Raw genomic sequence first — 16,123 nt, forward strand, 5'->3', positions numbered from 1 at the left:
CTTCCCAAAGACTTCCCTGATTGTGTGCACAACCATGCAGACAAAACTACAGACATTTTATAAAGGACTGTATTAATTAAGCATTGTTGTTGAAAGAACAAAGACTTTCAGCCATTTTTTACAGAACTAGAAGGATTCCCATTAGATGCAAAATCAACATAACTTCTCTTTCCAGGAATGAAGTCTACACTTGCTTTCATCTCTCAAAATCCAGCAACAACTCCCAACTTTGCAGCAGACCTTTACAATCAGGGTTCTCCACATCCTTCAGTAACAAGACAATGAAAGCTAAAAGACAGAGTATGACCAACATCCACATAAAACACATAGCTCAGGACTAAGAGCTGCACATTTCTATTACCATGGTGTCATGTTTTAGGAAGCCTACCTTTTCAAGGGAAACTGAAGGAAATAGACAAGTACTTAAATAGCTAACTCTGGTAGAAAATGAAAATTAATCTACTATTCAATATTTGATACAGAAGGGCAAGTATAAAATTGCACATGGAATATTGTATTCTAAAGTAAGAAATAGTGTTATGTCTGAGAGTAAAGCTAGAAGAAAGGAAACTGTACAGAAGTCATAAGAGTCCCAGCTCCCACCTCCTCTCTGGATCTGCCTGCTCAAACAGATGAGGAGCAGACAATGACGTTCTTCTCTCCTCCTGTTCTAAGAAAACAATGAAAACTGTCAGACTCATGAGCCATAATGTTTTCTAATCTACAGGAGCTGAGAATATAAATTATATTTGCCTCAGGCTGGTCCAGCAGAGCATGCTTTTTTGCCTGTCATATCCAGTTAAGAAAAGCAATATGCTTAAAATCTAGCTTCTATTTTTTACTAATAAACATGATCTGGTCCAATTTTTAACTGGCTCAACCCATAACAGCAATATTTCATACCCCCAGTATGTCTATGCACTAGCTCTTTTTCTCTTAAAATGACAAACAGTAAAACAGATTGTCAAATACATCCAAACTCAAAAAAAACATTTATCAGTGACTCAACTCAGTTCATTATGATACAGAATTAGATGTCGCCAGCTTTTATATGCCAGATAGATACTACCCTGATAAACAGCAAATAAACCTTAAGGAGCTTGCCCTGCACTGGGACACGTCACTGTCCAAGAGCCTCATACACAGGCTGGAGCTGAGGGAGGTTTAATGCAGATCTTGCTGGCTTGGCAAGGTTTGCTGAGCACTCTCCTTCTGCTCACTGCAGAGATCTGCCACTACTGAACCTGAACTGCTGTGATTCCATGTCCCAGTTCAGGAGCACTGGGAAAGTGCCAAGAGACCAGTGAGCTAGGTATTGCATCACACAGCCATGGGCAGTCTGGTGCTCAGCCTGTGGCTGGCACACACTACAGCACTTCAGTTTTATTATTATCATTCAATTTTATTTTCCTTTCTGAAAAATATTAAAAGCAATACGGCAAAACACCATGCAAAACTACTTCTGGTGCTTCTGCAGTTCAAGCTTTAGGTCAACACCAATGCTGGAGAATTTCCTTGAGAGCAGAAATTCAAACTTGCTACGTTGTAACCACAAGAAGTAAAGAAAACTAACCCAAATCAAATCTCTTCCTGCACCTCAAGAACAAAACAGCTGGCAAAAAACTCAAATAATTTCAAGGAATGATAGATTCTCTACTTGTTTGCTGTCCTTTCCTTCCTATATATACTTTTCTTTCTCTGTGTGGTGATTATTCTTACACTGGTGAAGTTTTCAACATATTAACTGGAGAACATACTAATCCAATTATGATGCTGTATGTTTTTCTTAATATTCCTGAAAGTTGTATTGGTCATGGATAGATGACTAAGTACTTGGGATTCTTTTTCCCCCCTTTTTATGTCATTGAAAAAGCATGGAAGTGGCATTTTGACTGTGACATTTATTTTGCTTTATTCTTCCAGTGAAGAGCCACAACAAAGGTTATGCTTTCAATGAGTATTTGAAGAGACAAAGAGTAAATTTTGTTTTCAGTTATTAGTTTATAGTTGTAAGAGTATATATTGCTGTTCAGCAAGTAACTCTGTCTTTAAGTCATAAAAGCTTAATATCATTCCTGAGTCAACATTTCAAAAGTCTCCCCATGTTATTGCTAGTTTCATCTCCTTTCCCTTCTGTCACCACTTCAGCATATGATATTTTTTTAAGGTATCTCTAAACTAACCAACAAATCATTGAAATATTTTTTTACTGCCTTAATTTCTTTTATCACCACAGGGTCAGCATTTCACCCTACAACCACTTAATATTTTCTCAGCTGTCACTGTAAAACAGCCTAATAGTAGATCACATAAGTCCTCAGCACGATGGTACTATCAGGAAGTGCCCTTCTGTGCACATCTTTTTTGAAGGACATGCATTTGGCACAGCAAATTCTGTAGCCCCCCCACCCCCACCCCTTTCTCTTCCATGTTGTGAAGCAGCAGGTCCCTAACTCCCAGTGCCCTTACTGGTAGATTAGACAAAAGTTTTCAGGTTCCCTTTCCCATCCAATTCTCCTGGTGTGATTCAGCACTGCTTCGAAAAGGAAAGCTTCCAAACCAAAACTCAAAAGACAGGCAGCTGAAAGCCTAGGAAGCATTGGAATGCCTACACAAAAATCCTACTTCTTCATTAATGCAAGCTACACTTGGCACACAGAGGCACAGGATGGAAGACTGTGATGCCTGCTGTATTAAATACCGGAGAACAACCATCAAGTGCAAATTCATTATGAACCTCTCAGTGTGCACAACACAACCTGTGCATTTGGGAAGCAGGCAATGCTGAGCTTAAACTGTATTTTAAGACATCATGTGAAAAGACTGGGGAATTCTGCTCCTCATTCCAATAATTATCGCTCCCCACAAACAAGGGGCATATATGTCATTCACAAAACAATACTTCTGGCCCCATTTTGAGACAATCAAGTGCTGCTCTGTTCAGATTTGCAAGGTCTACATAACCTTAGCAGCTAAGTTCCATTATGAAAAGCTGCTTAGGAAGAACTCTGAAATACATCTGGTTCTGTAACATGCTTTTGAAAGTTAGGCAAGGTAAATAATTCCCTCTGTTAATACGGACTCTGATCACATTTGAAACTAGGACTTTACACCTTTTAGTTTTAATAAGTGGTAGGATATAGATACCCTTTTTTCACAGCACTGGGGCTTCCTCTCTGAAGGCTGAAGCTACTGCGAGTCAACAATGACACTTAGAGAACCAAATTACAGCATTTCCCTCTCTTACAAATGGAAGGTAACCAAGAACTTTACAGTTCTTTGCAGATGAAAAGAGCACCTGCTGCTTAACTAGCATTGGAGTCAAGCCCAGCGCATGCAGATGGCAGCGCTCGGAGTGACAGGAGAAGTGGATGGTCCACACTGGGAAAACGAGGCCCTACCGCCCCTCACAGCAGCGGGAAGGCCCGGCCACTTGCCCTCATGGGCTCTGCGGCCGCCAGTTTTCACCTCTCCGCTTTGATCCGGGCAGCGACTGCGGAGCTCAGCCCAGGGAGCGCCCGCAACCCACCTGCAGGTCCCACGGCCACCTCCAGCCCTTCGACACCCCCCTCACCTTCCACCAGCTCGTCCAGGCTGGTGATCTTCTTGCTGCCATCGATGGTGTAGATGGTGCGGACCCCCTGGGGCAGGTTCACGTTGTCCGACAGGGAGCGGGTGAGCTCCACCAGGAGGGCGTCGAAGGATCGGAAGCGGTCGGGGGAGATGGCGTACACCAAGCCCTTGAAGTACCTGTCCCCGTTGCGGTAGAAGCGGGCTTTGCGCGCCTTCTTCTCGGAGCTGAGCGCCTGCAGGGTGCGGGTGCGGTAGAGGCTGCAGTGCGCGCTGTGGGCCGGGCTGGGCACCAGCCCATTGCCCCGCGGCCCCGCTCCGCCGCCGGACCCGGAGCCTCCGCGCCGCGGCCCGGACCGCTGCTGCCGCTTGTCCCGCTCCTCGAAGTGCTCCAGCTCGATGCTCCGGCTGCTCGCCATGGGGAGCCGCCTGCCCGCCCTCCCAGCTCCGCTACGGGCTGCTACGCCTGCCCGCCGCGCTCGCAAGGGCTCGGGCCGCCTAACAGAGCATCGCGCCCGACCTGCCCCGCCAGAGCAGCCCCGGCCCCGCCGGAGCCGCCGCTACCCGCTGCTGCGCCCGCGGCCGCGCACAAAAGCATCCCTCACGGCCGAGCGCGGCGCCCCCCGGCTACGGGCGATGCCGGGGGCCGAGAGAGAGGCTGGCAGGAGCCCCGCGGCCGCGCCCCCGCCGTGCCCATGCGGGCTCGCACAATGCGCGGGTGCCCTGCTCAGCCCCTTCCCTGCTGGCTCCGGCGGGCAGCGGCCGTGGGGCCGGAGCGCCTGTTCCGGCAGCTCCGGCTCTGGTCCTGCAGCAGGGGCGGCGGCAGCACCGCTCGGCCTCCCGGCTCCCGGCGGGGGAAGCAGCCGCCGCGAATCCGGCGAGAGCGGCGCCGGCGGCCCGGCCGTGGAGCGCGGCGGAGCGGGAGCGGGAGCGGGCGGGGCTCCTGCCGGGCCGGGCCGGGCCGGGCCGAGCGGGGGCGGCGCCAGCTGGGATCGCGTCCGGAGCGGCCGTGGGAAGGGTGGGAGGGGCTGCTTGGAGGAGCGGGAGCGGGAGGGGGAGAGAGGTTCTTCTAGGAAGGGAGAATTTGCAGGCTCGGTTTTCCCGTAGCGGTAGTGCTGCCCTTTTGATGGTCGTCCAAGGGTCCCCCGCCCCTCAGGTGCATCCGCGGAGCTGCCCGCCAGCCCTCTAAAGCCGGGGCTTTACGTGGTTCAGTCACTGCATTAAAACGCTAAAGATGCTCCTTCTCTACGGTCCTCAGCCTAAAATACATCCCTCGGGGCAGAAAGCTACGCATCCCTGTCATTTGTCGGAGGAACTGCTTTAAAGGGTATGTAGCGATAGGACAAGGGGTAACGGGTTCAAAGTGAGAGTAGGTGTAGATTGGGTAGAGGGACGAAATTCTTCCCTGTGAGGGTGGTGAGGCACAGGCACAGGTTGCCCGGAGAAGCTGTGGCTGTCCTATCCCTGGAAGTGTTCTAGACCTGGTTGAACGGGGCTTTGAACAAGCTGGTCCAGTGAAAGTCATCCCTTCTCGTGGCAGAGGGGTTGGAACTAGATCATCTTCGAGGTCCCTTCCAACCCAAACCATTCTGTGATTCTACGATTTTCCTATTGCATTTGCCACCGCCTCTCCCTGGTGACTCAAATGAACCTATTCACACAGCCTAAACCTCCTAGATGTGCTGCGGCCCACGTTTCATGGTTTCCCCAGGCATTTTCTCAGTGCTCCTGAGGCTGCTCAAGTCAAATTCACTTTTCATAGAAATGGCCAACAAATGCACTGAAATGGATGCAATTTCAACTTTTTTCCAACTTATTTTCAACCATTACAGAACATATCTTCTTCTTTTGGCACAATGAGAATGTAAAAAACTGCAAAAGCTTTTACAACTACGTACATGTTTTTATTTTTTTAGGTCTCTTGCATTGGGAAATTGCAATTGTGTTGTGTCATTACAGGTGACCACAGTTTGTGCTCTTCTGTCCAATATTCTTTGCCACACTTTTGATGGATTTAACATTTTTCTCTTTTTATTTTGAAATACCGATAAATTTGAGCACTTTCTCACCATTATTACCAGGTTTCTTACAAAGTAGATTAAACATCTAGCTGCAACATTCTAAAGATGATACCTAGAAACCATCAGTGAAACTCGCTCTTTATTGAAGTGACAGCATATGTGATGTCTGAAAACCTCCACAAGCAAAAAGAAGTGATAAACTATGGAGCTGGATTATCTCCTCTGGTGGTAAAATCAACAAAAGGAACTGAACAAGAGGGAATTTTGTTACAGTCAGGGCAAGAACACACTTGCTTAGATTAGACACACAGGTCTTGCCTTGGAACCAGGACCTAGAAGCCACAAAACAGTATGGATCTACTTTTTAGACTGCTTTTGATACGTAGTTTCTAGTCCTGATCACAGTCAAAGTTACACAGACAAAAGTCAAATTCATGTGTGTGTCTCGGTTCTAGAAGACAGGTGTCTGCTAGGGAGGGCAGGAGCCTCCCTTGGGATGAAAGAATGTAGACCCCCTCCCTCCGGATTATTATAATTTTGAAATCAAGGGGCTTTTAGGCAGAGATCTGGGGATAGGAATAACAGTTCTTTACTAGTATAACCAGGTAAACAAACAAACAATAACTACAGCAATAACAAGAAAACAGAACCAGGGACCCCGTGACAGCTTTCTCGGCTGAGACGGGATGGAGGAGAGGCTTTGTTTTCACAAACCTCTCGGGCAGTCAGTCCCGGTGCTCCTGCAGGGCTCCGAGGAAACAGTCAGCTGGGACAGCAGGGACGAGCTGAGATCCTGGGCTGGTGGATGAGGTGGATCAGCAGAGGAATGAGCAGAGATCCTGGGCCGGTGGCTGAGGTGGATCAGCAGAGGAATGAGCAGAGATCCCGGGCTGGTGGATGAGGTAGATCAGCAGACGAAGGAGCAGAGATCCTGGGCTGGTGGATGAGGTGGATCAGCAGCTCCGCAGCGGTGGCTGGCACTGGCACATCCCGGCAGGACAGGGGGTGCGAGGCCACTAACAAAGAGGGAAGCAGAAGAAGCAGCAGCTCCGTCTGGGTGATGGCGAAATTCCCTTCTCTCTACCGCAGCAGCTCCGCGCCCCCAAAAAAAGAATGTCTTTCCCCGAAGCCAAAGAAAGCCAGCCAAAAACTGTCCCCACCCTCCTTTCCTGCCCCCTTCCCGCCCTGGGCCCCGCCACTCTTTGTCCTTTGTCAAGCACCCACTAAGTACCCACAGTTAGGTTGTCCCCACAACTAATGGGTAAAATTCCACGGGCAAGCCAGAACAACAACAAAAAAGGACACCTAACCCCCAACAGTGTGCAACTTTGCTCCAAAGTGGATGGGTCTCAGCTGCAAAGTTATAATTCTTTCTAAATAGTACCGCACTGCATGGGCATGTCTGGCCTTTGCAGAACAAGCCACATTTCTTAGTTCAGACCTCAGCTGGAGGTTATTTGGATTAACCTTTTCCCATTTCCTCAGAAGCAGGTCCCAAAGGCCCAGAGAAGTTTAATCTCCCCCTCGTACACACCTTTTGTCTCTCTGAGCTGCTAACTATTGCCACAGGACAGTGCTCAAGTGTGTGCAGAGGATTCATGCAGACTAATATGTAAATATATATATAGGTAAATTTGAATTTAATGTATTGGCTGTGTCTGTGACTGAATATAGGTTGGAGAATCTGATGCCAGGGTTGTCATTTTGCCAGTTTCAAGTTGTTTTGTTGGGTTGTAGGATATGTCATGTGCAGGACTTGCTCTGACTTCTGAAATCTCTAGCTAGAGATGGGATGGAGGGAAAGGAATTTTATACAACCTCTGGTAAAGTAAAGCTAAAAGGGCATTCTCCAGCTTTGACCAGGAAAATTCTCTCTCCTCCTCAAATGGAATTCCAGCTACAGAGAATTTTCAGTCTGTAGAGCCAACTTTATAGAGTACATGAGCATGAAACTGACTTCTGGTCTGTAAAATCATACTATTTCTATATTAAGAGGCTATTTACAGAGAGGTTGGGATTAGATCTGCATGTGAAACTGCCAAGGAAATTCCTGGTGACACCTCAAGCATCGTCCTACAACCTGTGCTCTTCTCTTTTTTTTTTGGTTCTCCTCAGATGTTATGTGTATTTTAAATGAGCTGCGCAAACCACTGTTCAAAATGGTTTGCAGTGCTTTTATTGGTGTGTATGCTTTGCCTTTTCCTTGCCACCTTGTTTCCCCTACAGAGTTATCTGTAGTCAAACAGATGTTTTAAAAGACTTTCCAAGATGAGGAATATAACCACAAAACAACCCCATATGCCACTGAAGAACATTTGTTGTTACACTTTAGAAAATTAATGTGATTAATATGCAGTCCTGTGTGGAACTGACCTATGCATTCCCATTGTCTTCTTCCAAAATAGAGTTGACAAATTAGCAGTTCACTTTACAGCAAGCAAGGTTACTTGTATAAATGATACCTTGCTTATTAACCTAAATCTCCAGACACCATCAAAATGTGATTATCATTCATTCTTGTGATATTCTTATTCTGTAAATATACATTTCTTGTTTGAATAGAACAGAGCTTGCAGTTTTCACGTCCACCTAATTAATCAGTTCTCTCACCTGACTTTGCTTTGTTTTTTACTTTCTTTTTTATTGTAGGCATAATGAATTCTTGGTTGAAATCTCTTCCTGCATCTAGAGGAGCTCTTATGTGGTTTTGTTGCTTGGTTGGTTGTTTTAAAACAAGCAAGCCCTGTGAAAAATTTCTAAAAGGAAACTAAGAAAAATATGCCATCACATGCAATGTGTTTTTTCCTTCTGTTACCTGAACTCTTTACCTTCCTGTCTGTAATCAGTGACATTCAAGTTACTTAGAGCATTTAATAGGATTGATAGGTGAGATTCAGTTCAGAATTAGAGTTTACAGTGGGTGGCTTTAGAAAAAAAATAATGTATCTGGCCTTTACCTTTAGCCCATTGATTTCACCTGGTAAATAATAATACATAATGTTGCTAAAGAATAAAAAAAACCATCATAAACTTGGGGTCTGTTGACTGAAGATTTTATTTACAGAAAATATTTGAATAATTCAATAGAAAAATGTTTACTTGCCACATCAAGGATACCAAATTTGAGTATTTAAGCAATTAGATGATTATTTGCAATGATTTGTTTTCAACCCAAGAATCTTGAAATGCTTTTAAAATATTCATACAATAAAATTTCTCAGCATCCCTGTGAGATTCTGTGCCCTACTTTGTAGATGCATAAAATGGGAACCCAAAAGTTTAAGCAACTTGACCAAGTAGCAGAGAAATATTTCAGTGTAGGTGGAAGCAGGAAGATCTTCAGTCCTTAGTGAGCCAGCTGTGCCCAGGTGGCCAAGAAGGCCAATGGCTTCCTGGCCTGGATCAGCAATAGTGTGGCCAGCAGAACCAGGGCAGTGACCATCCCCCTGTACTCAGCACTGCTAAGGCTGCACCCCAAATCCTGTGTTCAGTTCTGGGCTCCTCATTACAAAAAAGACATTAGGGTGCTGGAATATGTCCAGAGAAAGGCAGAGGAGCTGAGGAAGGGTCTGGAGCACAGGTCCTGTGAGGAGCAACTGAGGGAGCTGGGGGTGTTCAGCCTGGAGAAAAGGAGGCTCAGGGGAGACCTCTCTACCCACTGAAAGGGTGTTATAGCCAAGTCCCTCCTCCCAAGCAGCCAGGGATAGGACAGCAGGAAATGACCTCAAGTTGCACCAGGAAAGATTTAGACTGGATATTCGGAAAAAAATGTTCACTGAAAGGGTAGTCAAGTTTTGGAAGAGGCTGCCCAGGGAAATGATGGAATCGCCATGCCTGGAGGTACTTACAAGATGTGTAAATGTGGCATCTGAGTGTCGCTCTATTAAGGAACGTCTGAGAAGAGACGACACAGACTCTCATGGAGTCAGAACAGGAGAATTCCTTAGTTTATTGCTTCAGCCTTGTTTTATAGACTGGTTCGTGGTTTGTACAGAGAGGAAACTCTCATTGGTCATCAAATCACTACATCACCATCATTGGGCAGTGGTGTACAACACCCTCTGACTTTATCTTGCCAAGAAAACAAGAGACAGACAAACAGCACCTGGCACGGCTGTTTTCTGTCTCTGAGGATTGTTTTCAAATCCTCCCATGAATTTCTCAGGCTAGCTCTCAGGCAGGACTGAGCTCTGTGGCCTGTAATAACTACAGGCACTCTGGTTCAGATTTAGCATCCATACCTGAGGACATGGTTTAATGATGGACTTGGGAGTGCTGGGTTAGCAATTGGACAGAATGATCTTAAGGCTTGTTTCCAATCTAAACAATTCCATGATTTCATAATCTCATTATGAAGCTGTTCTTACATTAACACTTCTTGATGAATGGTGAATATTGAATTCACAATTGAATATTGAGTGTTGAATATTGAATTATCTCTATACAACTTAATGTATCATAGGGAAATGTCTGAGTCCAGGATCTGTGATGAGTCTGTGTGTTATTCAGAAGGCCTCAGGGTTATTCACCAGTTTTGATAGATTAGATGAAAATGCCATACAGAAGTTCAGTTACTTTCTAAATGACTTTGTACACTTCCCAAAGGATAACCTTGTCTCTAAATTTGTCTTAAAGATTATTACTGAACACCTATATAAGATTTTTGAAAGCAGTAAAAAAAAAATTTAATAAAAGCCATATAAAACCAAACACAAAACACAAAAATGTAGGGAAGAAAAGATCCTCACATTATGTTCTATTTCAATTTGCTGTACCAAAGAAGACTCAAATGTATGAAAACCCTTACTAGCAAGGTCCTGGGAAAGGACCCTAAAGCCTCCTCATGGCTGGGATTTCATATCAGCCAAATATAACACTCAGATGAGTGTTTTTGCCTTCATACCCAGTATTTTTTTTTTTTCTTCCAGATTAGCATCTTTCTGCGGAAGATCTCTAGTACTTTGCTGATATTCAACAGAGACATTCTGTCCCATTTTCCTGTCCCTGGTGTAAGAATGAATGAGAGGAGTGGGATAATACCACCACCCAGAGCAGCATGAATGAAGTGATAAAATATTCTCAAAATAAGTAAATACATCATGCAAACCTAGTTTTTATGCTGTAGTAAACATCTTCAAAGAGCTAGGATACCCTAGGATACCCTCCCAAAAGGTTCTTTCTGAAGTCAACGGAGATCTCAGCCCTTTTGCACTCCAGTAAAATTCAGCTCCTGGTTATTTTATTACTGGTTTTTCAGAGACATGAGGTAATGATCCTCACCCACTCAAGCTGGATTAGAGATGGCTACATTAAATAAATCAAATATGAGTTTTTATGAAGTAAATAAATCCCTAACTCCATGTGCCCATATTTGTGGATTACATAAAGGTCTCCAGGTTTCTTCCTCCTTAAATTCTCCAGGTGTGATTCAGGTGTGATTAAAAAGGAAAGTTTCCAAACTCAGCCTGCCACCTCCACTGTGGCAGCTGCAGTCACTGCCAGCTCGTCAGAGCCCACAGCCAGGTGTTTGAGCAGCACTTGGGGCCTTTGCTACACAGCTCCTCTGCCACTAGAGGCCAATGGACAGAGTCCAGTAACAAACCCAAGCAGCTGTCAGTGGGCTGGTTGTTTAGGGATGCCATACCAGGTGCTTCCTCAAGCCCAAGGTTCCCTTCCTCCCCAGGAAAGGGCCTAGGAAGTGGCAAAAGCACACGTTCCAATGAACTGCAACCCTCAAGGAGCAGTTTCTGTTCTTACCAGGCTCTATTGGCTCTTTCTGCAAGGTTCTAGCAGCTCTGGAGGGCAGCAGCCTGCTCCGTTTCTGAGCTGGGGTGGAATCCAGCGCCTCTCCAGGGCGCTTTCGCTGACCCTGAGAGAGAACAAAGCCTTAGCATTTTCCGTGGCACTAATATGAACATGGCACTTGGTTTTTGCCACCCCAATGACAGCACACAGGGATACACAAAACACTCCTGCAGAGGCTGGAATATGCATGGAATATGGTGCTATGGGCCATTCCCACCTAAGTGCATCTCCTCAGAGCAAAGACATCACCCCTGAACTCCAACAAGCTGCTTCACCAAGACAGAGCCTCTCCCAATAGCTTGAAAATGAGGAGACCAGTTCCAATTCTAGCAGGCTGCTGCTCACACTGTAAGCATTTCTGAACTATTGCTGTGAACAGCCACAGAGATTCAAAACCTTCAGTATTCCAGAACATCAAGTTACATAAAATTTTTAAAGGTTTCCACTCCTGTGCATTTGTTTCAAAGTGTGGATGCTAAATGCAAGAAGCAAGCAGGGAGCACAGTGTGTGTGTGAAACTAAGTCACACAAGGTTCTCACTCTGGCCTGAGAAAGCATAAGGAGGAATCCAGACAGTCCTTGGAGAAGGACAACAACCTTCTGCAGGTGCTATTTAGGATCCTTGTTGTTTACTTGCAAGAAAAACCAAGTGGTGATATTCCAATTGTCCAATGACAGTGATGTGTTGCTTTAATGACCAATTAGAGATTTAACTCTCGGCCCTGTCTATAAAAGAAGAACTGGGTATAATAATAAAACTTGCTCTCTTGGACAACCCATGAGAGAGTCTGTGTCATACTGCCTCGGCGTTCCTCAAATAGTGTGACAACAAACTGTTGAAATCCTTTCTAGAAGTACCCTGTAAAATGTTTCAAGATTCAGATTCATGCTGATGTGTTTGTGGTTGACTGGGAACTGTGTCTAAAGTGATAAATCAGAGAATTACATTTCTGGGGACCCCCTTCTTTATCTCTAGTGACCACCCATACTGGCGGTTGGAGGTTTGTTTTCCCTTTTCTGGATTTTTATTAAGAGAACCAATGTGTTATAAATGAGGCTCAAGACTTTTTGATGTAATTAAAGCCTGGCCTGTTTATTAATACTGAGCTGCAGCCAAAGGAGAATGCAGGCCAGTCCTGTGGGCTCCACTCTACAAACCAGGACAGCAACAACATATCAAGACAAATTCCCAAACAGAAAAGCCCCTGCTAGCACTTAACAGCCTGTTTTATACCCTCCCTTAGACCTGGATTGGTCTGTTTTGGATCCTTTCTGGGATTAGTTGCTTTCTTGGGCTCTGATTGGTCCATAGCCACGTTCATCCTGGTCTAATCATTTTCCCAAGGTGTTGAATGATTGGTGGATGTTTCTTCCCATCATCACTTGTGGTGCTGATGGTATCTTCATTCCTTCATGTTCTTGAATGTTCTATTCCAGGCCCCCTAAGCCCCCTTATATTTCTTAACAATCCCCCATTCCATCCACCCGACCTCAATCCAGTATCAACCCCAAACACTCCAAAATCCTTAACAACCATCTTAACAACAACTTAACAACATAATTAAACATAGTTAACTTTTATCATAATATCAACTCTCCAACAATAACAACTTTAATTAACCTCCCAAGTTCAATGAAAAGATCCCTTGTAACAATTCCCCCCTCTAATAATTTGATTGGGCTGTTAGCTCGCATCAATAGTCTATTACATAGTCTCCTTATCTATTATCTGGTAAAATTTTTGCAGCTTCTGGTAGTTTTCATATATTTCTTTCACTTCTTCTGAGCCTTGGTCTTCTTCTGGGTTCTCAGTTTTCATCACCCGGAGATCTTCAGTTCTTTCATCAGTCAACTTCTTTTGTAAGCTCAGTTCAAGGGAGGTTTGGACGGCATTTGTTACAGTCCGGATCATGCAAGGAATTAGATATGGAAGGAAAACAATACTTATTAGTGCACCACCAGCAATTACCAACTATTTCTTCCACCACTCCCCATTTAACAAATTGTCCCACCAATTCATTTTTATCAAGGGTGTCTATTTTTGAGCTGGTACATGGGCTAATTTTCTTATGTTAGTAGTGATGTTGGTAATTATTTCACTATGGTCATCAATTTCAATGCAGCACTCAGATGAATTAAATTTGCCCCACACACCACCCTCTTTGGCTAACAGATAATCCAGTGCTAACCTGTTCTGATAGATCATTGTTCTCATTTGCCAAGACTGGGCTGAGAGTAAATTGATGGCTAAGGACGATTGGTTTGAAATAATTCAAACCAATCGTGGCCAAGAGGCCATTCATCTTCTCCCCACCTTTGAGTAACCCCAGTTAAAATCTCTCTCCTTTTCCTCCTTAACTCATCATAGAGTGGGATCCCTAGATGTTTCTTTTCAATTCTGGGGAGTAAGAAAAAGGAAGGTTTAATGATCTCCAGGATGCAACTTCCCACCCAATTCTTAGGAAGCATTACATAAGCTGACTTTCCACATAACCAGAATAGACTCTTTGGGGCTTTCCAATATTTATCTGTTTTTACTGAAGTTATACCGCTTTTATTCCAAATCTTGGAGATTCGTGGCTCATCTAGAAAGGGATTTTCTTCTTTAGTAATACATTCATATAATTTTTCCCTCTTTACCAGCACACAACCTGTTTTGTGCTTCCTTGCCCAATGTAAGTGTGGTGCTTTTGGAATCCACCATTGATTGGTATAATTTGTTACCAGATACCTTTTACAATGAAGCTCTCCCACATATACTGTATACCCGGGACCTCTTCACCACAAGCATTCTTCCCCAGTCACCTTGGATCTCAAACTCCAGGTTTCTTCCTCTGGTCTATTATCTGGTCCTGGCTCTTCTTTGTCTAACAGCTTTAAAATTTCCTGCGGGTTTAAAGGTATTCGTTCCCACGGCCATATTTCTGCCATCCTTGTATCACCACAAATCAAACAATTTGTTACATTATATTCTCAACTGATTTTCTCAACCAAATCCAGAAACAAATTCTTACCTCCCACTAATTGGATGTCAGGAGTCCTCTTAACCGCCCCTTATATTTCTTCCTCTTTAATTAGATCAGGCTCATAAATTTGTTTATTCCCTCCCAGGTTTGCCAGGTTTTTCTCTGTACATTTCCATTTTTCTTTCGTAGGGCATTCTCCCAGTAGTTTCTGTTCAAAATTTCCTATATTTTCAAGTTGCCAATAGGTTTTCCCGTTCTCTGTACAACTTATTGACTGTGAAGTGTTGACACAGGAGGGGCTCGGGTTTGCATGCACTCTGAGGACGGCTGATCGAGCATCCCCTGCATATAATGGGTAGCAGCACCTATCACAAGGGACAGCCTCTCCCATCACAGTGCTCATCATCAGGAGGGCTAGAATCCATGGGAGTCTGGTATAGGGCACTCTGTCATTCTTACTCAGAGAACTCATGTCTCTTACTCAAAAAGTGTTTCCCTACCCGGTCTTGCCTCCCTTTCTCCTTGCCCTGGATTGGTGTTCTTACCAGCTACCTGGTTGCAGGGTTTCGAGATTCCCTCTGTGTCAATTGGTTTCCTCTCCTGTTTCTCTTTTGGGGTCGAATTTGGTAAGCACCAGGGAGAATGATCTATTTCTTGTACTCAGAATCTGCAAAAGAAACATTAGAAGTTCAGCTTTTACCAAGATACACAATTTAACTAAGTATTCAATATCCATTACAACTCACAAACTTTAACTGAATATTTAGCTTCCATTAAAGGTCACAGTCTTTAAATAACTTTTTCCCAACACTATCGTTGTAAATTCCATCTTTTTACCTGTCCCTTTCAGGTCAGTCACCTGGGGTAAGGAACTCAACTGGGGCAGAAACAGGCCCTTTTACTCTTGACACGTGAGTCCATCCTTTCTCTTGGGTATTAATTGCTGTTTTCGTTGTCAGAAGGACCTGGAAAGGACCCTCCCACTTTGGAGTCAATGGTTGTTCTTTCCATGTTCTAATTAATACCCAATCTCAAGGCAGAAATTTATGAATCTTAAAGTCTATTGGTGTTGTCTGAGGAAGATATCCCTTTTGTCTTAACTCTTCCATCATGGTAGCTATGGTTTGTACGTATTTCTTTACATGATGTTCACCTTCTTCATAGGTTCCTATATTATTTGGAGCAGTCAAAAAGGGCAATCCAAACATCATTTCATATGGGGAGATTCCCAAATCTGCTCTAGGTTTTGTTCTTATCCACATCAGTGCCATTGGGAGGCATTTTAACCAATTCATTCTTGTTTCTTCCGTTAATTTTGTGAGAGCGACCTTTAACGCTTGATTCACCCTTTCCACCCGGCCCGTGGAGTATGGAGTTTCCATGTTATCTGTAATGCATTGATTGTTTGATGTAATATTTTTGCTGTAAAATGGGGACCCCGATCTGGATCTATGGTGTTAACAATTCCATATCTTGGTATAATTTGTTCCAGTAAGATCTTACAATCTCAGCTGTCGCTTTGGTGGTAGGGTATGCCTCCACCCAATGAGTCAAATGATCTACTGTCACTAGCAGATATTTGAACCTTTGAATCCGAGGTAGCTCAGTAAAGTCTATTTGTATACTCTGGAAAGGTCTCCTGGCCACAACTCCTTCGTCCTTGTGGTAACTTTCTCATTACTTTCTTATTAACTCTTTGGCATATTGTACAGTCCCGAGTTATAATCTTCGCCATTTCAAAGGCACCAATACGAACATATG

The 16,123-nt window shown here is 44.3% G+C and overlaps 1 protein-coding gene across 4 annotated transcripts in view; it reads right to left on the reverse strand.

Annotated features, from left to right (window-relative positions):
- DCLK2 (doublecortin like kinase 2) overlaps positions 1 to 4,471 on the reverse strand; it is an 80,243-nt gene extending 75,772 nt beyond the window's left edge. For all 4 annotated transcript variants that reach the window (XR_009277547.1, XR_009277546.1, XM_058837635.1 and 1 more), the window contains exon 1: positions 3,575 to 4,471. Coding sequence is in view for 2 of the 4 variants with exons in the window: in XM_058837635.1 (XP_058693618.1) it covers positions 3,575 to 3,989 (415 nt within the window). In the remaining 2 variants the exon portion in view is untranslated. The remainder of the gene's footprint in view (positions 1 to 3,574) is intronic.
- Between the last annotated feature and the right edge of the window lie 11,652 nt (positions 4,472 to 16,123).

This window comes from Poecile atricapillus, chromosome 4, assembly GCF_030490865.1.
Source record: "Poecile atricapillus isolate bPoeAtr1 chromosome 4, bPoeAtr1.hap1, whole genome shotgun sequence".
Classification (NCBI taxonomy): domain Eukaryota; kingdom Metazoa; phylum Chordata; class Aves; order Passeriformes; family Paridae; genus Poecile; species Poecile atricapillus.